This window comes from Podarcis melisellensis (assembly GCF_964234715.1).
Source record: "Podarcis melisellensis genome assembly, chromosome: 5".
NCBI classification, from domain to species: Eukaryota; Metazoa; Chordata; class Lepidosauria; order Squamata; family Lacertidae; genus Podarcis; species Podarcis melisellensis.
The window spans coordinates 5,663,083-5,690,642 of NC_138537.1; the positions used below are offsets into that span (position 1 = coordinate 5,663,083).

Consider the following 27,560-nt stretch of genomic DNA (forward strand, 5'->3'; position numbering starts at 1 on the left):
ATTGTGAGCATTGATTGCTAACATTCAGTCATACTGGAATTGGAGCATTCTCTAGATTTGTTGAACAAAAGAATCCAGCAGTGCCATCCTATGCATGTCTGTTTGGAGGGAAAAAATCCTACTAGGCTCACTGGGATTTACTCCCAAAGTGCGTTTTAGGCAGCAGGCTTGAGAGTATGAAAATTAAGCTGTTACAAATGATATATGAGAAGCAACCATCTGAAAAACATTTGCACTGTCCAGACCAATGTTTCCCAAACTTGGGTCTCCAGCTGTTTTTCGACTCTAACTCCCATCATCCCTAGCTAGCAGGACCAGTGGTCAGGGGTGATGGGAATTGTAGTCCAAAAACAGCTGGAGACCCAAAATTTGCGAAACCTGTGTTCTAGACGATGTCCAGTGATGTTACTTTAAAGAACCTTGCCTGAAAACCTGATTTCAAGGTAGACTCTCAATTGTAGCTGAACAACCCTTTATATATTCCTACTTGATAAGTGGAACAGAAACAGCTTCCCCCCCAACCTGGACCTAGCCTATATGCATGTGGTTTGTGTTCAGCAGTTACATGATTCCCTGAAATAATTATGTGCTGGGGCCTATCAAGCATTTTGCTGGTATAAAAATGAATAATGTTGGATGCAAATCACTCCATAGAATATATCACAATATTTAAATGTGCATCAGCATAACCCTTTATATGAAATGGAGAGGATGTGCCTGCTTCTCTGATACTGCTCATGCAGTTGCCAAGCTACGAAGAGAAAGACAGTGTTGGGCTAGTTGCTGATAAATCTCTTTGGTCAACAATGGAATTTGGACTAGGGGGTAGAATCCTGCCTGTTTGGATTGGCACGGTTCCACTTGAGAGGGTGGGAAACTAGTCTGAGTGCTGCAATGAGAATAACAAATCACAGTCCAAAACACAACCACCCCTGTGCTTGAGGCTATGTGCAAACTGCAATTCCACACAAGTTCGGAGAAGGAATTGTGAGAGTGGCATTGGGCACTGAATTCTGCATTCCTGAAAATCTTTGCTTTAAAATAATGTTTAGCCTTCACGGGTGTGAAGATATGCTTGAAAGCTCATGCAAAGGCTGAAGAAACCTTAGCCACAGGGATTGCTAAGTAAGATTTGTTCAAGGAAGAGGTGGGGCTTAAGACTTGCATATCTTTTTGGCCCTTTCCATGACTAATAGAAGCAGAATGAATAATTCAGAAGAAATTATGCAACTGTACCTAATTTGCATAATTAAAAAGGCTCCAGAACTTGCCTTTTCTTGCTGCATCATTTTAATTTATTTTGTGTTTTTTTATTTTAAATCTCTATAAATTCTGTATAAATAAATGCAAGACAGCTTAGAAAAAAGAAATGTCTTTACACACATCACTTGAGAAGGGGAAATTAACAATAAAAATAAAACATTTGGGGTTTTTTGTATGCTGCTTTTCCACGGTAAACCAAGCAGTACATAGTGTACACTATGCCAGGTGATCTGTTTAAACTGCCTGGTGGCAATTTGATCCATTAAAATAAATATATTAAAAAGTGAAGGTGGCAATTTGATCCATTAAAATAAAATTCCAAAATCCATAGTTAAATGATACCTCTTACTGGGACAAACCAAAACGTCACAAACTATTGCAAGCTTTCAAGTTATCCAGAATTCATCAGGTAAGAGGTTCTAAAAGGTAGGAACTGGAGGGAAGTGCAAAACTGTTTGTTGTAGCCATACAGTCAGCATTTAGATTGCCCCATTTTCAAAAAGAGGGTGCAGCTATTGCTTTATCCTTGCTTTGTAACCTTATATGTGTAACACCCAGCACAAACTTATTCAGTCTGCAACTTCCACCTTGGAATGAAGTCTAAAAACCAGCCTTATTTGCGTAACATCTTTCCTGGGTGGCTCAAGCATTTGCATATTTTGGTTGCTCAACAATGGATTTTGGAGTTCCTGTATAGATAGAAATCAGTTCACATTAAGATCCGATCACTAGGCAATCAGCAAGCCCCTAGCTGTTGACAGGATCAGGTACAAGTGTAAGCCCTTCTGCAAACGAAAGGAGAAGCAGAAGCAGTCTGACAAGTCTTCATGTGAGAGAATTGGTCTCAGGCATTCCAGAGGGGCACCTAGGTAAGAGGCCTTTGCCACTTGAAAGGTTAAGGCGGCAACCATGCACAATCACTAGAGTATATCTTATTGAACATTGTCCTACCTACTTCAGAATAATCACCTACCTAATAGCTGACATAAGATTTAGCTTCCCACCTCACAAAAGGAGAGAGGGGAAATGTTATTAGGAAGTAGCATCTGCTACAGGGCCGGCCCACCCATAAGGCAAAGTGAGGGGATCGCTTCAGGCGGCAGCAGAACCTGATCTTCCTTGTTCTTGATGTAGATTTTCACTCACCCCTTCTTCTCTGGTGTGGAAGGCAACATGACTCAACAATGTGCATGGGCACCTAAGAGAGAAGGGACCACTGGCGTCCATTCAGAACTAGCTGCTCCCAGTCTCTATTCAGCCCAACTCCAATAGGACCGAATTTCCATATAAATTCTGACCCAGCAGCTTGACATGTCATGCTCTGCCTCCCCATGAGAGCTATCTCCACAATAAATGGCTAGTTTCTAAGGTGCCTTAGGATTCCTTGTAGCTTCTGCTGCAGCAGAATAATGATTGGAATGTGGTTGCTTTAAAACTGCCTTTTTATCAGTTCTCAGACTGTATTTAAGCTCCAGAACCAACATGGCTATAACAGAAAAAACATTAAGCACCCTTCATTCACTGCATCACCAATTAATTTAAAGCTTATCGGTGATCTAATGCTTACCTAAAGTAGAAGCAGCTTTATTGTCTGTAGCGACTTGAGCAACCACAATTTATTTTAAAGTCAACAGACGCTCTGCCTCCACTCATGGGCATATGGTCCCTGCAAGAGAGATGGGAAACCACTAGCTCCAAGGGAGCAGGGCCTGCTGGCTAGTCCCAACAATGCATACTGAGCACCTGTCTTTGAAAACAACAAAACAAGCCTAAGTGAACATGTTTGCTTCTGAGCCAAAGAGAGATAGTAATATGTTTGTGCATATATGCTTGTTTTTGTTTTAACGGGGCTTGGCCTGGGCTTCCTATGGAATGTTTTCTGGTGCTGTATACTTGCTCTCACGCTGCAAGTTTAGCCCTGAAACATCTTACGAACAAAAAGAGATCAGGCCATGGCCCATCTAGTCCAGCATCCTGTTCTTGCAGTGGCCGACCAGATGCCTGTGGGAAACCCTTCAGCAAGACATGAGCACAAGGCCTTTCTCTCTTACTGTAGTTTCTAGCAAGAAGCATTGCTGCCTCCATCCGTGGAAGTATAGAATCAGAGAGTTGGAAGGGACCCCAAGGGTCATCTATTCCAACCCCCTGCAATGCAGGAATATGCAGCTGTCCCGTACGGGGACTGAACCTGCAACCTTGGCGTTATCAGCACCACACTATAACCAACTGAGTGGGATAGCCCTCTCCATGAATTGTGAAATTTTGTTTCTGTCCTTAACCTTATGCCCATATACACTTTGCACATACCAGAGGAATGAATTATCAGTTTATTACACAAAATTGAATTTATGTCTTCCCTTTTCCTGCTAGGAGATCAACAGAATACTGTGCGGGGCGGACTTGTTTCCATTTGTTATTATGGCATGTATTTTTGTATTCCAAACCGCCCCGTGATCTTTGGATGAAAGGTGGGGCAGAAATTCAATAAAGAGGAACAGCTGCTCTCTTAAAGCCATCCAAGCTGGTGGCTGTCCCTGTCTCCTGTGGGAGGGAGTTCCATGGTTTAACTCTGCTTATCTGTCCTGAATCTTCCAATATTCAGCCTCGCTGGATGTCCATGACTTCCAGTTTTATGGAAGAGAAGCTTCTGTCTTTCAACTTCTCCGCAAGCTGTGCATAATGCCATGTGCATAAAAAATGCAAAAAAGCATTGGAAGTACTCAACTGAGGTTCTGTTCCCCGCCCCCCAAAATGACCTGTTTTTTGGTGGTGTGTGTGTACATACACATATATACACCTATGATTTCCCCCCAAAAGCTCAACATCTTTGGCCTGCCCCCCAACGATGCCATTCATTTCTATTATGGCAATATTTTAGTACCTGTTTTCTACTTCTATGTGGCGCGCTTAGGAGTCCTGAAAGCGGTCTGGGTACCACCTCCCTCGGGGCAAAATAAATAAATGAAGAACCCCCCCCCCCATACCCGGCCTTCCCCTTGGCGACCCTCCCCCTGCGAAGAAGCTTCTCCCTGAGGCCATGGAGGCTCCATTCTGCTGATATTCCCTGAAGGGCAGCCCCGAGGACCAGGCGCGGGGCGCTGGCTGCGGTGGGGCCGGGGCCGGGGTCCGCGTGAGGCGGGGCTGGAGAGGCGGCGCTGGCGAGGCCCGGCGGCCGCGGAGGGGAGGAGCCGCCGCCGCCGCCACAGGAGGCGCTGAGGCGGAGGCGGGAGTTTGCGCGGTGAGGCGGCGGCCGAGGGGACCCGGCCCGGAGAGCGCGAGGCCTGCGTGGCCCGCCCAAGCCGCCCCCCTCCGGCTTCTGGAGAGGCCGCCGCGGCCGGCGGGACGCTCGGCTTGGGCTACTACTAGGCCGCGCCTGGCTTTGCTCCAGAGGTCCCGGCGAGGAGGAGCGGCGGCGGCGGCAGCCATGGCGGCGGCGGAGACCAAGATCATCTACCACCTGGACGACCAGGAGACGCCGTACCTGGTGAAGCTGCCCATCCCGGCCGAGCGGGTGACGCTGGGCGACTTCAAGGCGCTGCTCAACCGGCCCAACTACAAGTTCTACTTCAAGTCTATGGACGATGATTTCGGGTGAGACGGAGGCCCCGCTCCCCTCCTCTCTCTCCCTCCTTCCCTCCTTTCTTTATCTTCTTCCCCCCCCCCTTTCAAAATCAACGCCTCGCCGCGGACACGTCTGCAGCAGCAGCGGCCGAAGCCCTCGGGATCCTGCCGCAATGAATGGCCCCCTTGGCCCGTCCTGTGTTGCTGACCTCCTCTCCCTCTCCTCCTCGCGAGTAGTGCGGGGCGAGCACAGCCTGGCTCATCTCTAGTGGGACCCCCAACAGGCAGGCAAGAGCTTCTCCTTTCATAGGAGGGGACCCCATCCCCCCAGGGTCATGTACTCCACCCCCCCCCCCGCAATGCAGGGATCTCAACACAAGCATCCATGGCAGATGGCCACCCGTGTTTTGCTGAAAAACCTCCAAGGAAGGGGGAGTCCACTGTTGTCCCCTTCCCTTCCCAAGCTGATAGATTCTCAAGCCTTTGCAGAAGAGTCGAGGGAAGGGGAAAGAAGGGGCTTGGGGAGACATAAACCCACCTGAGCAAAGCCTCGTTCACCCCAAAGAGGTTAAACGTGGAGTGAACCTTAAATGCTCTTCTCTGCTAGGAAGATCTTCCAATGGCCAACCAGTGCCAGAATCGAGGTCTGTGTCTCTTTCTGGCTGCCTCTCACACACATTTCTCCCCATGTCACGTTGGGGGTTCTTTGCATTGGGGATGGAGGACTTGTGGCCCTCCAGATGTTGTTGGACCCCCCCCATCACACCCAGCTAACATAGCCAGGGAGGCTGGGAGCTGGGTTCCAGCATTGTCTGATTCCCCGGACCTCCCTTGCAGGCTCTCTTCCCTCGAATACATTAGAGCAAGGCACTTCCTAAGTTTCCACTTCTGATAAATTTCATTCTTCCTTGAGGAAGGAGATCTGTTGTTTGTGGGTACGGAGGAGTCTTCCAGCACCAGCCTTACTGCCGGCATGCAGCCCAAGCGAGGAGAGAATAGGGCCGCTGGTGACTTAAGTGCGGTTGTAAGAGATGTGCCCCAAGAATCCCTTGCCGGGTCAAGAGGATGGGTTCAATAGTTGCCCTTTCTTTCCCCAGCATCCTCTGCAGTGCACTTCTTAGCTTGTGCAGACCCCTGAAAGGCCTTTTGTATACAGTTACTATCTAAAATTGTCCAGAAGAAGCAGCTACTGTAGAGTCCTGCTCCTTCACCCTGCAGCGCTCCCCAACATCCAAATCTTCGGTGTGTTGGTGACACTGACATCCCAAGGAAAATTAACCATGGTCTCTCTCTTGTCACTGTGCCCTCCTCCCTGTTTTGATGCTTCCATTTGCAGGACAAGGTGGTGTCTCTGAGTAAAATGCAGGAGAGGTTGTTTTCTTTTGGGCTGGCTTAGCTTCCCAAAACCTATTCCTTGTAAAACCCTGCCCTCTGCTCTGATTGTGTTCTGCTTTGGTTTGTGAGCCTCTCCCACAATCCTCTGAAGGCCGTGTAATTTTCCAGACTCTGATTGTATGTCCAAAGACACAAAGAAATTCCTCTTTAAGGAATTGGCTATGTACCGCTGCTGCTCCTCCCCCCCTATATTTCTGTGACACTCTCTTTCCTTCTTCCTAGGATCTTTCTGTCTCTTGCAAATACATACACACACATTTCACACCTTGCTGTCTTTAACATCCTATCTCTGTGAATCCTTCCTTGTTTCCCGCTGCTCCTAGGGCTCCAGTAGCATTCACAAGATTGAAGTGTTCCTTTGGTGTTTGCTTGTGAGAACTGGACAGCAAGTTTTGTTAGAGCTTTGTAGTCCTACAAAGACATTCTGCTTGTGGCCACCTACCCTGGGTATCCTGCTTAGAGCTCTTGTTATAAAAGCTGATCTACAAGTGCAGCACAAGTACATGGACCAGCCTTTTTGGTACTGTAGCAATTCACAGTAGAAATCAGTATTTGTGTGCATGCTCCCCCATACACAAAACATTTCAGCAAGAAAGCTAAGGTAGAATCTCTCTTTCCATGGGTAGGAAGCATTTAATGTGTGGCACATTTGATTCTGTGACTTTCCCCAACTGCATTCTGATATAGTACAGTCCCATAGCTCTCCCCACCCCTGTCCTCCTGAATTTGCAGATGACTGCAAAGGCTGGTTTTGACCTAACAATGCATGTTTGGCTCAGAAGCCTGCACAAAGCTTGTGGAAAGTGTAGGGAGTAAATCAATAGGAGGCATTTCCCCCCATATAAATCAGAGGCCATGATTTGCTGGTTTTCCTGGCATATGAAAAGTTCCAGGGATGTTGAGTTTTTTTGGCTCACATATTTGCTGGCTCTGTGTTTGTCATTCTTGATTTCAGTATATTGTATCTTGGTCCCTAAGCCCTAATATTTTAGCTGAGTCTGCTGTGTGTTGCTAAACAGCTGTTGCCTCCCAGGCAGAGAGGGCCTGGCCTTTCCTTGGTGGAAGAAATGCTGTGGATATAATGTTTATAAACCAGCACATTAGGATCTTTGAAATCTTACACTGGAAAATAATTGGTGCAGGTCTGTTGCAATCTTGCCATATGGGCTGAAATTGTATAGTGGTAAATGAAACATATGGGAAAAGTCAGGCTATTCATATCCAGCACTATGGTAGGATAGTGACTAGTGGATCAGAACTTGACCATGGAGACTTGCGTTTGAAGCTTTGCTTGGCCAGTATCAATATCTCAGTTTAAGCTGCTTTATAGGGTTTTCATGAGGATAAAATAAGAATACCCCACACATCCCCCTAAATTGTCAGAGGATTGGTGGGATAAAAAATGTGACACAATGATAAAATACTTTATTTGGTGACAAAGATTCAAATTATTTAAAGAAACTTTAAATAAATTATTTAAAGAAACTTTAGGGAAGAGACATCAAATGGGAAGGTCATCTAACACAAGAAATGGTTATCGGCAATGTTAGAAACTAAGATGTGGAAGCTAGGAACTAAATGGGGCATTAAACCTAGGTTACGGGTGCCACAACAGAGTGTCTAGGCAGTTTTTATAACAAGAAGGCAAAGCTGCAAATGAATGAACTGCAGCTACAATCTTATGTTCATTTTTCACATGGTCTAGTTTTCATCTTGGTATGAGCTTAAGAAGTGTGCATGCACACGAAAGCTCATACCAAGAACAAACTTAGTTGGTCTCTAAGGTGCTACTGGACAATTTATTTATTTGTTTTTATATATTTCTACTGCGTCAGACTAACACGGCTACCTACCTGAAAAAACAACAACCCATACTTCCCCTGCCTTCCCTCCCTAATATTCTTATGAGGGCTCCTTCTCCAGGCTTAAGAGTGGCTGGAAGTGGGGAGGCAGAAAAAGTTCTTTATTTCTTTCCAGCAGTGGCAGTATTAATCTGAAATCTTAGGCGCCGTATTGTACCCAGAGCTCAGGAACTGCTCGCATTAATGAAATTCCCTGTCGCAAAACATGCCTAGAACAATGGGAGTTAAGAACACTGGTTTTCGGCAAGAGTATGTAAAGGTGTACATCAGCTCAGTTTGTGTATTGCACATTTGCAAAATGTCTGCTTTTTTTGAGATAAACAGTGTGGATAGCATGTTAAGCTAGGCCTTAGATCTGCATCTAAGTACCATATTTTTCGCCCTATAGGACGCACGGCCCATAGGACGCACCTAGATTGGGGGGGGGGAATAAAGGGGGAAAAATATCCCCCCCCCAGGTGCGGGGCTGGGGCGGGGGAAGCCCGTGCTTCCCCCCACCCCAGCCCCAGAACAGGCTGCCGCCCCAAGCCTTGTGTGCCCGGCGAGACCTCCTGCCAGGCGCGCAAGGCTTGCGGACATCTGCCCGAAGCACGGGGCGTGCTCCACAGCGCACCCCGTGCTTCGGGCTGCAGGCTGCTGCTCCCAAGGCTTGCGAATAGCTTCCTGAAGCCTGGAGAGTGAGAGGGGTCGGTGCGCATCGACGCCTCTCGCTCTCGAGGCTTCAGCGAAAGCCTGCATTCGCCCCATAGGACGCACACACATTTCCCCTTCATTTTTGAAGGGGAAAAAGTGCGTCCTATAGGGCAAAAAATATGGTACTACCTTTGCAAGGATACGTTGTGAGTAAAAGAGGGGAAAAGGGCTTCTAGCAAAATATTACTCAGTGGCCTGGTTTGCATGTTACACTAACGTTTAAACATACTACGGTTAAATGTGTCCATGCTGCTCAAAAGTTCCTAGGGTGCTCCTTTCCTGTTCCTGCTGTTGCCATACCAGAGACAAGAAAGCTGGATTCTGGCTTGTCACGTTATCTGAACCTGGGCTCCTCAAAACAAACCGCAACCAGGAACCAGGGTTTACTCTTGGCTTAGTGCTAGAGAAGCCAACCATGGGTCTGAGTTGGACAAAACACAGAGGAGACTCTGGCTTTTGTCATCTGCTGCACGGCAAAAGCGGGAGTTGGGGAAGTGCTTTGTGGGAAAATCTTGAGCAGTGTTCATGGACACACTGCTCAATCACATTAATTCATAGCTTGCTTTAAGCTATGGGTTAATGCAGGGGTGGGACGACACCTCTGGACCTCCAGAGATTATTGGATTATGGCTCCCATCATCCCTGACCATAGGTCATACTGGTTGGGACTGATGGGAGTTGAAGTTCAACAACACCTGGCAGGCTACAAGTTTCCAGCCTTGGCTAACAGGCCAGTTTTCTTTAATATGCAAAAAGGAGATAGGATGTTTAAGAGTAAATGAAAACAGGACTAGGAGATAAATAAGGACATTTATATCTATATCGTCAAGTCAAGTAACCTTTATTGGCATCGCATAAGAACATACAGAATACATTCAGAATAGAAAGGCCAGTGCGATCTCGTTGTCACCCCAACGGCACAGTCACCCGCCAAAGGGCAGAAGAGGCGAGCAATCTGCCTCATCTCTGTGGGTTTCCAGCAACAAAAAATCAGACAGAGGAACTTAGCTACTGTCTTGGTGAGCTCTTGGTCTCTCCCTTGTAATAAGAAGTGCATGGCCTCCGATCTCTGGTTTCCATGTTGGAATACATAGATGGTCTAGAAACTGTTGGCAGAGATCATCATACATTTTGCATTTAAGGGCCATGTGAATATCTAACTAGTAATAGAACAAAAGATTCCTCAAAATAACTTGAGAAGTGCATTCCTATATAAGCGTACTTAGAATTAAGTCCTGTTGAGTTCAGTGGGGCTTCCTAGTTAAATGGCCTAGGATTACACAGCTCCCAAATCCTTTGCCAGTGTACATTTTCACATAATGAAGTTTTCCACTTCGCATGAGCATGTTCTCAAATTTAAACAGTATTGGAGAAATATAACAAATATATCATTTAATAAAACAGTTGAATGTTGGATATCATTTCCATTAATTTTGTTACTTTACTTGAAAGACTTCCATAGGAAACCATTATAGAAACCATTGTCATTGTATCAACAATTGCTGGAATAGGCATGACAAAGAATTGTGTCACTAAACTGTGAAGGCTCTAGAAAACAGTGGGGTTAACTTAGTAGACATAGTTAGCCAGCATGTGGGAACAGAGCCGACATCTGAATAGCTGCATTTAAAACATGTACTGTAATTTGTGAAGTACTTCATGCCTTTTTTACCTTTTACTTTTGAAAACTGCTGTGAGGTAAGCCTGTATTATTCCCAGATTTGCAGATTGAGGAGCTGAAGTGGAGAGATGTCTTGCTCAAGGCCTTGCCAGGAATCTGTGACAGATCTGTCTTTGGAGCCCAGCTCCCCCAGTTCCAAGGCCAACTCTTTTTCACAAGTTCTTGTTACACCTAACAAAGTGGGCTTGAGTCCACGAAAGCTCATGCTGTATGTAATACATTTGTTAGCCTTTAAGGTGCCACAAGACTCTTTGCTGTTCTTGCTAGAGATGTTTTTCTTTTAACGGTGGGAATATTGAGTTACATCAGTAAGCAAATCAAGTTGGTTTTTTTTTGCAAATTTCCATATGTTTTGCTGTTCAGGTATCACTAATGTTATTTAAGCAAAGGTTCTAAGGTTCAAATGGAAAAGGTCCTATATAAATGGTAGACAGTAGTAAATTTTGGAGAGTGGTTTGTGTTAGGAGCAGTTGCCTTGGTTTCATAAATGGTTCCACAGAGAGAGAAGGGCAGGGTTTAATCTTGCAGGTCACAAATGGGATGTCTTTTAGATCCCAGCAAGGGCTGAAAGAACAAATGCGGAATGCTCAGGAATGGGCAGTAAACCTTGACTCACTTGGGCCCCAAAGCAGCTAAAACAGCTGTGGAGGAAATTCATCCTACACCCTCATCCTCTTGAGAACTGGGTTGCTTGCAAAGCAATGCAAATTTTACAAGATGTCAACTTAATAAAAGCCACTGTGTGTGTAATAATGGGCAGTTATGTAATGTGGCCCAGTCTGCCTGGGCCTGGGCCCCACTTCTATTCAGAAGAGAATCTCTTTCTCTGCAAGACAATAGGAACACCAGGCCTGGAATGTTGTTGTGCTCAGCCCTAGGCTTCTCAAACAAGAGGAATGAAGAACTGCTAATTTGGAGAAGAGCTTGCTGATGTGTCTACTTGAGATTAGCATAAAGACAGAGAGCGGTTTGGGAGGGGGGAAGCTGCAACTCTGTAAATGCATTGAATTTCTCCAAAGGCTCAGGGGTGGGCAGCTGATTCCCCTTCCCTCTTTTATAGTTGCATTAATCCTGCGAGTCAACAATATTCTTATAATATTCTATTATTATTATTATTATTATTATTATTATTATTATTATTATTATTATTATTATTTTTCTTTTTCCTGTTTTACAAATGAAGATTCCTAGTCTTTGCAATTATTATTTGCTCCTGTCACAAGAAGTGGAATGTGATGGCGGGGAGAGGCTAGAGCAGGGGTGGTTTGCCTGTGGTGCTCCGGATGTTGTTGGACTCAAGCTCCCATTCGCCCCAGCCAGCATGGCCGGCAGTCAGGGAAGATGGGGATTGTAGTCCAACAACATCTGGAGGGCCACAGGCCAGCCACCTCTAACATGTAGAATCCCGAGTTCTACGAGGGAGGGTGTGACACTGATGTGATGGATGAATGCAGAGATGGCAAGGAAGCCCCTTGATGGAGAGAATAAAAAACAAACTACTGACCCCAAAGAACACCTACAGTTGGAAGCATGCATGCCAGACTGTGGGCAAGAGTGAACCATTTTGTATTGGATCCCTGAGTGATGGATCGGCTGCCAATCTTCTGTTAAGAGTTTTCCACCTCCTGTTTGTTCTAAGGTCCTGTTTGTTCAGCTACATGCATTTCGTTGTGAGCTGAAGTACTGTGTTTAACTGCCTTCTCACTGTTTCAGACCATTTGCCTTTTGCTACAGGTTGTGTGGTGTCTTGTAACTGCTGTGTGCTTGGGTTAAAGTGAATGGCAGTCACCTTTTTACTGTTTTTTTTAAAGCCCTTCCCACTACATTCCTCACTCACTCATACAGGGACATGAATGGCATGTTGGCATCTTGTTATCTTGCTATGATGACTGGCTTCTCCAGGTTTTTTTTATATTATTATTAATGCTGATTAGTGCTTTGTACAGTTGTTAACCTTGCTTGTTGTTGTGGTTCTGTCCTGTTTTGCACAGCACTGTTGCTAGGAGTCAGAAGTCCAGCAGGTGTCTTCCTAACTGCACATAACAGCCTCTGTCGCACTGTTTGGGATGGGCACTCTGACACTTCTCATAAAAGCCAGATAAAACTATCAGTAAAGGTAAAACATACTAAATGCCTGGGCAGTGAGCCTTCCCCTGGTGCAGAAAATACAACAGTACTAGGCAAGCCTCCAGAAATAATATACTCCAATACATATTTTACTGGTCTGCGGATTCATACTGTGACAGTCTCCCAGTGTGTTGCTGATTTGATCTCAGTCTCTTTGGTCAAGTTTGCATTCTCACTCTTTCCATCAAACAGATGTTTCTGTTGTGGCCATTGATGAAGAGCATGATTGCCAACAGAAGCTGATCCTCCTGGTCTTTCCTACATAACATTTCTGTGTTTGGCACTCTGGTTGCCTGTGCAAGCATACAGCGCTTTACCACAGACTTTTGGGGCTAGTATGACACCCCCTCTTCATTACTAGGAAATTGTGGAAGTTTTCATAGAATCATAGAACTGCAGAGTTGGAAGGGACCCCGAGGGTCATCTAGTCCAACCCCCTGCAGTACAGGAATCTCTTGCCCAACATGGGGCTCGAACCCACAACCCTGAGATTAAGAGTCTCATGCTCTACCGACTGAGTATCCCCTATATAGAAGTTCAAGAAGCATGTTAACGTATCACAGCTCTAGGGTGATTGGCTAGTGGTGACAAGGTTGTGCCTGAAGTTCAGCAGTAGGTTAGTAGTAGTGCTGTGCCAAAACGTTTCCTCCAATTTCTCTGAAAGCTTTTCCTCTAGATGTGAGAGAGGCTTTACAATTTCAGGGGTGAGCTTAACTTGCCCTTGAGAGATGGCCGTGCATGGTGTCAATTGGAAGGTATGTTGAGGTCCTGTAGGGTTAAAATATATAATTTTGCATCACAAGGGTGTGAAGACCTGCTCAAAACCTATCAGTTTGGCGATTGGAGCAGAAGGTATGTGTTAATAGAGAGATAGTGACACTCCCTTAAGCTGTTGAAGGTCTCCAGGCAGGGGAACGTGTTCATTATCCTGACAGCTGGCAGGCGGTGCAAGGTCGGGACAGCTGTAGGCCTGTACTCAGCTGCTGCTAAGCAGGGGTTTTGGCATTGCCCTATCCTGTGAAAGCAAAAGGGTTTTTTCTTTCTAGGTGTTGGACTGCTTCCCCCCAAGCCATCAGATTCCCGAATACCAAGCTTGCAATATCTTGCTCTGCTGACAATTGGTTGCATCTACAGTTAGACACTTCACACCCACACCAGAATTATGAAGTTTGATTGCTTTTGGCCATTTTTCTGGATAAATTTTGGAGTCTGTGGGAAGTGATGGGTGGAAAGTGGACAGATACTTTTGTGTGCAGTGGTGAGGAGACTACGAATGTGAGAGATACCTATCAGGATAATAAAGATAATTCAGATATCATCTTGGGTAGGTCAACTCACAGGCAGATTTGGATTCCTTGCTTATCCTGCCTTCTAGCTATGGCAGCCTGACTTGTTGCTGGAATTTTTTTTGATGGGAAGTACATAGTTAGAAGGGACGCGGGTGGCGCTGTGGGTAAAACCTCAGTGCCTAGGACTTGCTGATCGTAAGGTCGGCAGTTCAAATCCCCGTGGCGGGGTGAGCTCCCATCGTTCGGTCCCATCTCCTGCCCACCTAGCAGTTTGAAAGCACCCCTAAGTGCAAGTAGATAAATAGGTACCGCTTTATAGCGGGAAGGTAAACGGCGTTTCCGTGTGCTGCTCTGGTGCCGGTTCGCCAGAGCAACTTCGTCACGCTGGCCACGTGACCCGGAAGTGTCTTCGGACAGCGCTGGCTCCCGGCCTCTAGAGTGAGATGAGCGCACAACCCCAGAGTCTGTCAAGACTGGCCCGTACGGGCAGGGGTACCTTTACCTTTACCTTTACATAGTTAGAAGTTAGAATTTTACCACTCCAATGTATGCCACTTCATTTATTTCTTGAATTTATTTATTAAAATTTATGCAGTATACCGCCTGATTACAAGAAAACACCTCAAAGTGTTTATAAATATAACCTGCCCCTCACTTTATGGTCCCAGAGAGGGTTACATAAGCAGTCACATTTTAAAAGAATGTTCAATTCATTGAAACCATACATTAAAACCACGATGCTAAAGAAAATCACAGCAACAGAAAAACAGGAGTTGTTTTTTATTATATTATGTATGTTTGTGGTTTTATACTGTAAACCACCCTGTGATCCTCGGATGAAGGATTGTATAGAAATACAATAAATAACAAATCACTATCATCTTCAGAGGGGAAACATCCACTCAGCCCAAAGTCTTCCTGTTGATTTACTTGATGTGCTGTTGCACATTCATCTAACCTGGAGAGATCATCTTGGAATTCCAGTTCTCCAGGTAGCTGTGTGTGCTGAATGTGGCCCTCACTTATGAACACATTGCCTTGGGATGCCAGGTAAGGCATTGGGATGGACACCATTTGTCTTCTCCATGAAAGTAAATGGTGTAGGATTCTTTCCACCGACTTGTGTGAGGGGCCATAGTTGATACCCACTTCACCCCAGACTTGGTTGTTGAGGGTCCATCTCCCTTACTGCCCAGCAGTAGTACTCCAGTGTGGTGTAGAGCCAGTGTGGTGTAGTGGTTAAGAGTGGTGGACTCGTAATCTGGTGAACCGGGTTTGCGTTTCCGCTCCTCCACATGCAGCTGCTGGGTGAACTTGGGCTAGTCACACTACTTTGAAGTCTCTCAGCCCCACTCAGCTCACAGAGTGTTTGTTGTGGGGGAGGAAGGGAAAGGAGAATGTTAGCTGCTTTGAGACTCCTTCGGGTAGTGATAAAGTGGGATATCAAATCCAAACTCCATTGGGGCCCCCTCAGTCACCCTGCTCTCTCTGTCTGTGCTCTACTCCCATCATGATGCCCAGATCAAAAGAGATGAGGACTCGAGTTTGAAGAGGAACCTTGTGAATTAAGGATAGGAGTAGAGTGAGTTGTAACAGCCAGAGTATGGAATTTCAACAAGGAAGGCTTGGGTTTGTCTCCATTGAGCCCTGAGGCTCGCTGAACTCATTTGGGACCATCACTGTCTCTATCATAAAATGAGAATAAAATGTGGGAGCAGAGGGAACAATATGTGGCGGAAGGATGGGAAAAATGAAAGAACAACATTGTGCCAGTGCTATTTTATAAAGTAAACATCAGCCCGGCAGCTGGCAGGCAGTCTGAAGCCTCTGGGTCGCTAGGCCTGGTATAAATGCCAGGAGCCTGGTCTTCTTGCCCGTACCTGTTCAGCAAAGCGGCACCTTCGAACTGCTGCACACCTGGCTCCAGTTTCAGCAAAGGACAACAGGAACCCTGTGTTGCAAGCTCACCATCTCAGCTCTAAAACAGGTATGGCCCTAACTGCCCCCCCTTTACTCCTATTTGAGAATGCCTGGCTAGGGATTTACTTGCAAAGTAAACACTCTACTGCTAGCTGCAACCCTTCCCTTAACAGAGAAGCAAGCGGTCTTTCTGTTAGTGTGACACAGCGATGAGATAGCTGCTTTCCCCTCCTGATTCTTGCATCTCTTTTTGCAGCTGGTGTTTCCAATTTTAAGTTCCGAGAGATTCCCTGGTCTCAGCTGGTGAGTGAAAATTAGTATCCCAAGTAATTGCTGGTCTGATGACTAAGCCAGGGCTGCTTAATTATCACCCATCTTTCACGGGATGGGTTCAAGGCTGAGCTTTGCGGGACTTCGCAGAGGAGAGAACAAAGAAAGCGCTGCTGGAATTCCCAGTGTGTCAGCCAGACGCTGCTGGTATTTGGCAGCCTCCTCTCGCACACATGTGCATGGGGGAAACGTGTTGACGTGGGCAGAGCAGCAAATTGATTTATTTTTATTGTATGTCCTGTTTGAAATCAGTGCCAGGAACCCCTGTCCTCCTAGCAGAGACATTTTCCAAATAGAGGATGGATCTCCTAATAAATTGCAGTCCTCAAATGATGTTCCACCTTCCCCTGCCTTGTGAACTGCTAGCCATTTGTATCCCAAGTTGACATTTCTTGCTATTGTTGACAGTTTGCAGGAGCCCCTTGGCTGATGATGGCTGCCTCTGTCACTTGAAGTGGGTTTTGTGGAGGGCCAAGAGAGAATGTGAGGACACTATTTGCAAGCTTTGGATGTGCTGTGTGGCTTGTTTGCTTTATTAATTTCCATTGTTGCTCATCTGGTTGAGTGGCAGGGCTGCCTTGCTTCTGAGCTCCAGGCACTGACTTGCTGGCTCCACCCAGATATTGTCGTCTGGCTCCTTAAAAGAGCCAGGAATGTTCTGCCCTTGAATTACCTTGGTTCGCCTATTGTCCACTGAGGCGCATTTTGTCTGTTCTTTTGGTGCAGAATGATGTGATACCATGTTTTTTCTCTCTCCTTTCAAAATATCCCCACAACTCCACTTTCTCCCTAAAACCATTTTGTCCTCCAACTGAATTTAAGCCTGAGTATGTGGCGCTGTGGGTTAAACCACAGAGCCTAGGACTTGACGATCAGAAGGTTGGTGGTTCAAATCCCTGCAACGGGGTGAGCTCCCGTTGCTTGGTCCCTGCTCCTGCCAACCTAGCAATTTGAAAGTACATCAGAGTGCAAGTAGATAAATAGATACCACTCCGGCGGGAACGTAAGCCAGAAGCGGCTTAGTCATGCTGGCCACATGACTCGGAAGCTGTATGCTGGCTCCCTCGGCCAGTAAAGTGAGATGAACGCCGCAACCCCAGAGTCGGCCACGACTGCACCTAATGGTCAGGGGTCCCTTTACCTTTACCTTATGTGCACATTTGTCCATTGTTACCCTTACCTCTCCCTTCTGTGGTCTCAACCCCTGCTCCCAACAAAATTAGTGTGTAGCTTCCTTGGAGCAACGACCTGCTGTTTTGCTTATGAAATGGGCTGGACTTTGGCACTGTGTAAATAACTACTGATCCCCACCCCCACCCCATGGGACTTGATGGCAAGTAATACCTGAAAGAATTCATCCACCTTTACTTGGGGGAAAGGAAGCCTATAGTTTTATTTGGGAAATTTTTGCAGCCATTGCAAATAAATAAATATAGTCCCCAAGTTTCCCTGGACCATTTTGTAGTACATTTCCTAGAGTTCCACTATCAAAAGCTTGTTCTCCTTCTTTTCATACCTATTTCAGCACCATAGGCTTACAACACACCTCTTGTTTAGATAGGTTTCTGTAAACTGGTAGATAGCTCGTTGCCGTTGCTGCTTTTATTAATATTTAAATGCATGAACTATGCAACACTTGTAAAGCTCTTATGGAAGAGAGCAGTGGAAGGTTGTTTTAATGTTTTTTTTTTAATGCTGCTTTCAGTGCAACACTTAACACCAGGTTAAAAAACTAGTGAGCTGCAAAGTCGCTCAGAGGTCTCTGTGATGCAATGTAATGGCTGTTCCCTGAATAACGGACATTCACATTTAACTTGAGGAGCACAGTGCTTTACTGTGTTTTACTGATGCAGGGCATTTTCCATTTCTGAAAAGAATGGCCTCAGATTCTGTACATTTTGGTGGTTTTTGAGGGAACCATCTAGACCAAATCTGCACAGTTGGCAGCATCTTAACCTATGAAGAATTGCCAGAAGACCCTGTGCCAGGTCAGGTCTTGTTAAAACAGTGAGTCATCCTCCCCCTCTGGCTACTTGGAGAAGAGGACTTGCATGGTTTTCTGGTTTAGCCTGAACTCGCCTGTCTTAGGCTAAAAACGAAGCTATAGCAGCAATTTGTTTGATCTGCTGATGCATCTTTTAAGATTTATTTATTAGGACTTTGTTCAGATCCGGTTGCCATTTAGAATGCGAACACCTGATGCAAATGGAGAGTAAATTTCAGCTTCCCAGAAGGAGATATCTGGCACCTCTTTGAGGGCCTCTGTTGTTCACTGCTGAGAGGGCTTCTCTGTCAGCATTATTGTGTCAAAGATAGGGTTACCAGATGTCCCTATTTTCCGGGGACAGTCCCTGGATTTGCAAATTTGTCTTCGGAAAATTCCATCCCCGGAATGTCCCCGGATTTCATCTAATGTCCCCAGGAAACGTGGCAGCAGCAGTGGCAGTCTCAGCAGCCAGGAGCCAGTCTGGTAGCGCAGTTGGTTCTGGGTGGCTTCAGGAGCTACCAGCTGCCATGGCGCCCACCATTTTGCCTTGCTGGAAGTCCCCATATGATGTGTTGCGCACAAGACACATCATATGGGGACTTGGTGTAGGGGCTGAAGATGCGGTGCTGGGCGCCACCGGCGGGCAAGAGCTGCTCGGAGTTGTTGATCTAGGTGCGCCACTGTGACTTGGTGCTCAGCTCGCTGTCGGCACCGCAGTCCAAGACCTGCAGCTCGGGCTCCGGCTCAGCCACCAGGTGGTGTTTGGGCAGCTGCAGCTGCTGCTCCGCTTCGCCATTGTGCTCCTCGACTTGCAAGCGGTGGCTCAGCTTGTTGGGCAGCTCGTCTTTGGCCATCGCGGACGAGATGCGAGCAGGAGATGAGCTGATCCGGCCCAAGCGCCCCTCCTCCCGCTCGCTCGTCACTGGCTCTGCCCCTGACCCGCTGACAGGGCATGCCGGCACAGATGGGCGGCCGCCAGACGATTCCTGAGCAGGAGTCGCCCAGACAGAGGGGCAGGGCAGCAGCAGGAGGAGGGGGTTTCCGCTTACGCTTACTCCTGAGTAAGCCTGTAGGGGATCGCAGTGCAAGGAGGGAGAGGGAGGAAGGGAGGGAGGGGGGAAGCATGGCTAGTGCTCCAAGAAAGGCCAAGAAGCTAGTGCTTCCAAGAGGAAGGCCGTGCAACAGAGGAGACCACAGAAGAGATTACGTCTTTATTTTTTAAATAACTTTCCCCCTTTTTTATTTTAAAAAATTATTCATTTATAGTGTCACCAGATTCATTGAAAAAACTCTGGTAACCTTAGTCAAAGAGCTTTATTGAAGTATAATACACAAGGCTTGGAATTTTCTCATAATGAGACAATTGAGTTTAACTGCCGATAAGCCTTGTGATTGGCCAAGAAACCGAAACTAGGAATCATGGTTTAAAGTCTTCCTGTAAACTATGGGTTGGTGTGATGTCCGAGTTGACGAACAGTAGTTAGGGCAGTTGCCTCGAGTGCTGAGCTGATGGAAAAAGAAAGCATGCAAGCATCTCTGAACTATTGGATGTTCAAACCATGGCTTGGGTTGTGAATCCATCCTTTTGAGTTTTCTAATCAAACTTGTACATGGATGTACTCCTTTCTGGCAAGTCTTTCCTCTGCCACCTCTCTTCCTCAACATATCTAACCAAAGGTTTCCTTTTCCTTAAACCTTTTACAGTACTTCTGCTTTCTCTCAGAATATTTCCGGTGCCTGGGCGATTGCTGACCAAAGACTAAAGTCCTGCAGCTGTGCAGCATCAAACTGTTCTCTCCTCAGCCAACAATATGTCTGCTGTGTCTTCCGCACAATGGACCCTGTGATTCAAGGCAGCTTCTGAGCTGCCCCATTGCTGTTCACGGCCTAATTCCCTCGTAATTAAGGAAATAGCTGACAGTGCTCAAAATGATGCAGCACACGGTGCTTCCTTTGTGCTGGGTGAGATCATCACTTGGACTGGGGTGGGGGCAGAAAAAGCATGTTGAATTGAGTGTTTGTCATTGTGTGTCAACTGACTCATCCTGCCTGTTGCTTACCTCTGATAGCAGCATCTTCTCCCACAAGAAAGGGAAAAGCCTGGCTAGGCTAGGTAACACCCCTTAGATTCCAGTGCTTAACTCCCACTGTCTTCCAGGTGTGACTTTCCATGGTCCTCAGATCTTGCTAGCTGCTTGCAAGTCCTGTGTACTAGATAATCTAGTTGTGAGAAGCATGGTCTGGCTACTTGGTCTCTGGCTCTGTTTGCAGATTGTCTTTTAGGGTAAGCATGCAGAGTGACCCCATATGCACAGAGCACTGTCTGCATGCTAAAGCATTACCACATTTACCAGTTTCTGCCAACTTCCACTCACGTCTGATGCTTGGGGTGATGCTACTCCAGGTAGTGCTATTTGCCCATCTCTAAAGCTTTCAATGGGGACACGGGTAGCACTGTGGGTTAAACCACAGAGCCTAGGACTTGCCGATCAGAAGTTCGGCGGTTCGAATCCCTGCAACGGGGTGAGCTCCCATTGCTCGGTCCCTGTTCCTGTCAAGCTAGCAGTTCAAAAGCACGAGGTGCAAGTAGATAAATAGGTACCGCTCCAGCGGGAAGGTAAACGGCGTTTCCGTGTGCTGCTCTGGTTCACCAGAAGTGACTTAGTCATGCTGGCCACATGACCCAGAAGCTGTATGCTGGCTCCCTTGGCCAATAAAGCGAGATGAGCGCCGCAACCCCAGAGTCGTCCGCGACTGGACCTGATGGTCAGGGGTCCCTTTACCTTTACCTTTAGAGCTTTCAATGGAGCCTGGACTTGCCTTCATTTTTAGGTATCTGTAGCACGCAGCACTTTACTGTCTACCGTGTCAATTTCTGGCCAAAAGTTCTTTTCAGATTTGTTTTCCTGAACTTACTCGTCTACTTCCTTCAAAACCCTGTAGTTGGCATATCATATGTTCTCTTTAAACCCCTATAGTCATTAGTCACTCCTGCAATTAAGAGTGAAGGGTGGGTCCCCTCACTCGCTGCTCCTGTTGTTGTGCCCCCTGGCAGCTCCACTGCCACACTGTCCACATGATGGCAGCACGCCTGCAGTGCCCCAAATGCATGAAGGCTCAGTACCAACTGCTGAACAAAAGGCAGGCATTGTAATAAATTAACAAGCAGAAGGCAAGTTTCTCTTGATGTGTGTGAAATGTTAGTTTTTTTATATATCATGGTTCTACAAGTCCATATACATAAGGGCCTAGATATTAACTTCCATTACTTCATGTATTCAGGCTATTGTGCCTACAGGAGATAGGATGAGTGCATTGCCCTTTTGACAGTGATCTGTGCAAGCCTTAGCAGAGAAGCAACATGTTGGCCTTGCATTAAGCCACAGCTTTCCCCCTTAAATTGAGTCCAGATGTGTGATGGAGCTGTAGCAACATATGGAAAAACCCCACTGGCTGCTTGTGAGCAGCAAGTCACTTTGGCAATTGCAAGAGCTTGGCTTGAGGCCTTAAGACTAATTGCCAGTTGTCTTAAGCCACACGCCCCAGCCCAGGGAGCTAAGTAGCTGGGCAGGGGAGGGGTGTGCGATGATAACTAGCTTCTCAGAATTTACTTCTGACATTTTATCTTAGCCTTTGCTTCTGCAGGTCCCCTTTGAGCAGTGTAGATAGGGCTTGGCATCAAAATTACGTGGGTCTGTCTAAAAATTAAATATTCTGTGTAGCCCCGGTGGGTCCTACCCACTTCATAGGCAAATTTCATCCACACTGCACTCGGCAATGAAATTTGAATGTCATGTGTGGGGCCTATATTTGGAGTGGCAAAGCCCCAAGCAATGTAGCACACCAGGGCACGCACATTTGGCAAAAGAGTTTTCACTCATAACTTGTCAGTTTTTACTCTCGAGCTGCAGTTACTATTTTGAGACGCCTGCAAATTCATTTCACATTCTTGATCTGGCACTACGCTGTCCTGTGGGGTTGGGAGCCTCCAAACTAGCTGCTGCTTATTGACTTTGTAAGAAACATCTACCCTTCTGAAAGCTGAAATGTGGCCAACTTCTTGTCCAAAAAAATCTTTAGAGGGAAGGAAGAGTCCAAGCGAAAGCTCTGTATGCTATGCTTTTGTCAGCTTGCATTTCTATGATTCAGGGTTGATTTCAACTTCTAGCCGGTTCAATATTTTGGAGAGGAAGAAGGGCAACACCCTATTTCTTGAGGGTGTCTGTGTGTGTCAGAACAAGAGCTGGGAGCCTCTGACTGTGAAGTTGGACGAGATGTAGTATGGAGGGAGATAATGAGACTTGTGTGTGTATTTAGTCCTCAGAGCCCTGTTCAGGGGCAGAAGGGAATGGCCGTATGCAACATGACCCTCTGCTATTAGCTGGGAGGATAAAGCATTCAGATTGGGCCGGAATGTGTATAAATGTTAGGATCCTTCTGTCCTGGTCCGGTCAACAGAGCAGGACCTTTCTCCAGCTGCACTTCAGGCTTCAAGTGAAGCCCCAGTTCAAGTAGAGAGGTAGCCCCCCAAAAAGGAGAAAAATTAATATCTTTTATTGGGGAATTTCAGTAGCTCGTAGCTGTTGTCACTTTTCTAGTTGTAGCAGGGAGAGGGCTTATGTGGTCCTTGCAGGCTTTGGGATGAGCTTGATAGGCCAAGGTGCCACGCAAGAAAAATCCCGTTGCAGAGAGAGGATAGCTGCCAGAAGGCCATATTGCCTGTGCTGGGAAACTTCTCTGTCCTATTTTAGCTTGCCTTTGTTTCTTTGCTGAAACATACTTTGTACTTCATGCGATGGTCATCTCCAGGCTCGACTACTGTAATTCGCTCTACGCGGGGCTGCTCTTGAAGCTGTCCCAGAAACTCCAGCGGGTGCAGAATGCTGCAGCGAGGCTCCTCACGGGGGCTCTGCCATGGGAGCATATTCACCCAGTGCTTTTCAAGCTGCACTGGCTCCCGGTAGAGTACAGGGTCAGATTTAAGGTGCTGCTTTTGACCTTTAAAGCCCTTCACGGCCTAGGACCCTCGTACCTACGAGACCGCCTCTCCCGGTATGCCCCACGGAGAGCCTCAAGGTCCATAAATAGCAACACCCTAGTGGTCCCGGGCCCTAAGGAAGTTAGATTGGCTTCAATCAGAGCCAGGGCCTTTTCAACTCTGGCTCCGACCTGGTGGAACGCTCTGCCTCATGAGACCAGGGCTCTGCAGGATCTGATTTCTTTCCGCAGGGCCTGTAAGACAGAGTTGTTCCGCCTGGCCTTTGGCTTGGAGCCAATTTGATTCCCTCCCTCTCTTTCTTTTTTCTTTCCTTCTCCTCCTGCGTTGAGGCTACATTTTATTTTAATGTTGTAATATTTTAATGTTGTATTTTAATTTTGTTTTTAAGTTGTAATCATTCAACTTCTTTTTATTATTGCTTGTAAGCCGCTCTGAGCCCGGCCTTGGCTGGGGAGGGCGGGGTATAAATAAAAAATTATTATTATTATTAGTACAGCCCCCTGCAATGCAGGAATCTCAACTAGATCTTACTTGACAGACAAGCATCCATCTGTCCAATGAGCTTCTTGGTCTCATTGGCTTCTCCTGCTTGTTGCTTCTTTTTGTTGCTTTATAGTTGGCTTAGAAGATCCATTTAGAAGTGGATATGAGCAGTTTTGTAGAGGGGCATGCCTGTGTCATTGATTGCTTGCCCTGGCCTGAAAGAATTTAGATTTAGTAGGTGCCTAACAACTTGAGAGATGAGATTTGATACAGAAGATGTCACTTTCAGTTGATAGAACCTTTCACCTTCAGGTTTGATAACCATGTGCCTATGAGCAGCAACACCACAGCGGTCTCTCAAGTACCATTGGTTGGCAACTGGCTAGAATACTTTTAACCAGCTGCCTTGTATTAAACATCAGTTATAAATACAATTACATTTGCATAGGTTAGCATAATAACAGAACTGTTTAAATTCATTGAAGTAATATATATATATTTCAGCATAACAGCCCCGCATTAGCTTGAATTGTGCTTTTATATTGCATATAGTGGTTGGCCTAGGTAGGGACATGCATCTCTTTGAATGGATCAGGGACACCCATCAAGCCAGATGTGTACTACAGTGTACATTCGGCTGCATATCCTCATAGGCTGCAAAGGGAGGTCTCCCTTGAAGGGTTGGGACACATGTCTCTGTGAGTTAAATATATATATGGACCTGTTTTTCTGTTGTATCATTCTGTTGGCATCCTGTAACCAAGATGGCCAGTGCACAAGCTTTTGATGTTCTGTGGCCTGGCCCTGTGATGGGAGCTAAAGGGGAGTGGGGAATAGTTCGAGGATCACATGATGTGGCACACAGCTGTAGCCGCTTTTTGGGGGAGAGCACCCACTGAAAGATGCAACTGGTGTGGATGTCATTGCAATTTGTTGTTTCTGTTGATGGAGGCAAGGACGGTGCAGTCTGCCACAGCTGTTACTCATTGACCAGTGAAATAAATGACTTTGTAAGACAAAGAGGAAACAAAGCTGTAGCTGAATGGTCAAGGGAGATCTGGAGTGGAATTCCTAGGCTGGAGCTGAAAACTCTTGATGTTGCTTCACAAAAACACTTGGCAAGATCCGGGAATGTGGCTTTGAAGCTGGTTGCAGCAGATAACCAAGGCCAGCCTACATCTTTCTGGCAAGTTGATAGAATTGTAGAGTTGGAAGGGACCACAATGGTCACCTATCTAGTCCACCCCCTGTAATGCAGAAACCTTACGCCCAATGTGGGGCTCAAACCCATGACCCTGAGATTAAGAGTCTCATGTTCTACCATTTGTTTTGTTTTATTTGTTAAAGTCATATCCTACCATTCCTCCTAAATCTGTGAAAGAACATTACCATTAAAAATAAAATCATGTTTGGAACATTTAAATACAATAAACATAGCAAAACATTAAACAAATGTTAAAAGAGATATGACTAAATCATGTGTCTGGATATGCCCACTGAATCAGAAAAGTTTCAGCAGGCGTCACAGTGTTACGATGTCATCTGCCTAGTGCTAGTGGATAGGGAATTCCAGAATGCTGGGGCTGCCACATTAAAGGAATTATTGTCTGTGCCGTTTTGCATGAAGAAAGTCTGAGTTTTGCGCTCTGGAGAAACAATGGAAATAAGCAAGTTGGTAGTATTCAAAGTTTTACTCAAAGTAGACTTACTGGAAATAATGAACCTAACTTAGCTATGTTTCGGTGAGTCTATTTTGAATAAAACTTAAAAACCACCCCATTTGTTGATAACCAGTTGAATGTTATTTCCAAACCAGGTGTTTCTATTTTCCCTTTTCTTCTTCTGAAATTGCAGTATTGTTGGCATTATGGGGCTAGTGGTTAGGCAGCTTTTTGTGATAATGCTTCTAGGTGTGGGGCTGAAGAAGCTCAACTCTGTTCTTTTCTCTTTTCTCTCTCCTCCCTCGGCCCTTCCTGCCCTCCTGCTGAGTTGAGGCTTTTCCAGGAATGAGCAGTTTTGCTCACAAAGCACATTCCACAGCCTCAGTTCCTTTTTGGCAAGAGCATTTGCCTGCTATTAAACCAGAGCCAGGCCCAATTTGTCAACCCTTTTTCTTAGGCTGGGACTAGAGGGGTGCAAAGCAAATAGAGGGGTGCAGAGGTGCTCTATTTAGCTGCCTACTTGAGGAATGGTTCTGCCTTGATACCCGCTAAGCCCTCGGTGTCTGAGGAGCACGGCTACTACCCTCCCTCCCCCCCCCCCGCTCTGCATTCTGGCCAGACAAACTTGCATGGGACAGTCTGAAATCCCTTTTACTACACCGACTCCTGGGAATTAACTGAACTTTGTTGGCATACATCTGTCTCAAGAGACAATGGAATACGCCTCTAGTGGTGAAGTCAAACCTGTGTTAGCAGCACTGAAGTGTCTTCCCCAGGGTGTAGGCCTGGGCAGTGTGCATGCAAATCCTGGGCTGCCCAGAAGACAAGACCCCCCTCTCGGCCTCACTTTTGTTGTTGTTTAGTTGTTTGGTCGTGTCCGACTCTTCGTGACCCCATGGACCAGAGCACGCCAGGCACTTCTGTCTTCACTGCCTCCCGCAGTTTGGTCAGACTCATGTTTGTAGCTTCGAGAACACTGTCCCACCATCTCGTCCTCTGTCGTCCCCTTCTCCTTGTGCCCTCCATCTTTCCCAACATCAGGGTCTTTTCCAGGGAGTCTTCTCTTCTCATGAGGTGGCCAAAGTCTTGGAGCCTCAGCTTCAGGATCTGTCCTTCCAGTGAGCACTCAGGGCTGATTTCCTTGAGAATGGAGAGGTTTGATCTTCTTGCAGTCCATGGGACTCTCAAGAGCCTCGCTAGTGTGATCCAAAGGAAAGCAGAGCAATACCTTTGGCCCCAGCTTGGCTGCAGGTGTTGTTGGAAGGAGGCGTACAAGGCGCCATCCCACCGTCTTAGGGACTCTGGATTTGTGTATGGGTTTACACTTTAGACTTTTCTTCTCCCGAAGAGATCCTGCAAGGCAGCAGAGGTCTAGGATCAGAGTTTTCCTTCTCCTAGGTACACAAACTCCATCTGCCCCCATATCCCTCTAGACCACATGTAGAAACCGCCTTCTTGACCGTTGGATCCACTACTGGTCTCATCTGCTCAATCCATCAGAGCCTATCTTTGCATGCAGGGGAAGTCCCTAATTCACTGAGGGTTTGAGACCCATTGGCTCCCCTCATCTGGTTTAGCTGGCCAGTCAGAGCTGTTCTAGAAGCTGTCAGCATTTACATGCAAGGAAACTGAGTGTGTGCAGGGCTTAGTTAAAGCACCAACACCCACCCACTGATTTGTTGCATTCCTGCATTGCCCTTTTTCCCTTTATGGATCTCAGTGTAAAGGTGGTGAACTCCTGGTCTCCCACTCTGTTATTGGCCAGCCTCAGATCTGCTTAGCATCTGTGATGGAACAGCAGCAAGCACCTTCAGGCCATTTTTGGGGCTGGATTTGAACAAGAGTTCACTTTGCAGCCATATTTGTGGGGTAAGATACAGAGGGTGGTGAAAGGCTTATTGCAGCCACAATATAATCCTGTCTAGTCACAACATTTTAACTATCTTAATTACTACATGCAGAGGTAGAAAACATGTCACTAATGTGTTCCCTAATGGTCATTGTAGCCTCTTATTATCCTCAGAGCAATTTCAGTTTTCGGTGTGAGTAAAACACACTTCTAGGCAGTCAAGCTTTACAAAAGGTCGTTCTCCTCCCCATTATTTGTTTTTTCTTACAGGCTACAAGTAATTAAATATAGTTAGGTGTGTGTGCAGACAAGTAAGAATATTTGAAGGTTAGCCATTTCTGTGAATTAACTGCCAAGCTAGGATACAGCAAACAAAATAACAGACTTTTGTAGCTGGCAGCACGGCATCAAGTGATTTGCACTGACAGGTCTCCATCCCCCCAACCTCCTGGAACCCTCC

General features: G+C 46.3%; 1 protein-coding gene across 3 annotated transcripts in view; it reads left to right on the forward strand.

The window, feature by feature from the left end:
* The first annotated feature begins 4,517 nt into the window (after nt 1-4,517).
* The window catches only part of DVL3 (dishevelled segment polarity protein 3), a 49,018-nt gene continuing 25,975 nt past the window's right edge, over nt 4,518-27,560 (forward strand). For 2 of the 3 annotated variants that reach the window (XM_081910983.1, XM_081910982.1), the window contains exon 1: nt 4,566-4,854. In XM_081910983.1, coding sequence (XP_081767109.1) covers nt 4,688-4,854 — 167 coding nt within the window. In that variant the 5' untranslated portion in view covers nt 4,566-4,687. Of the gene's footprint in view, nt 4,855-27,560 lie in introns of all 3 variants that reach the window. The other variant, XM_081910984.1, reaches the window with a different exon arrangement.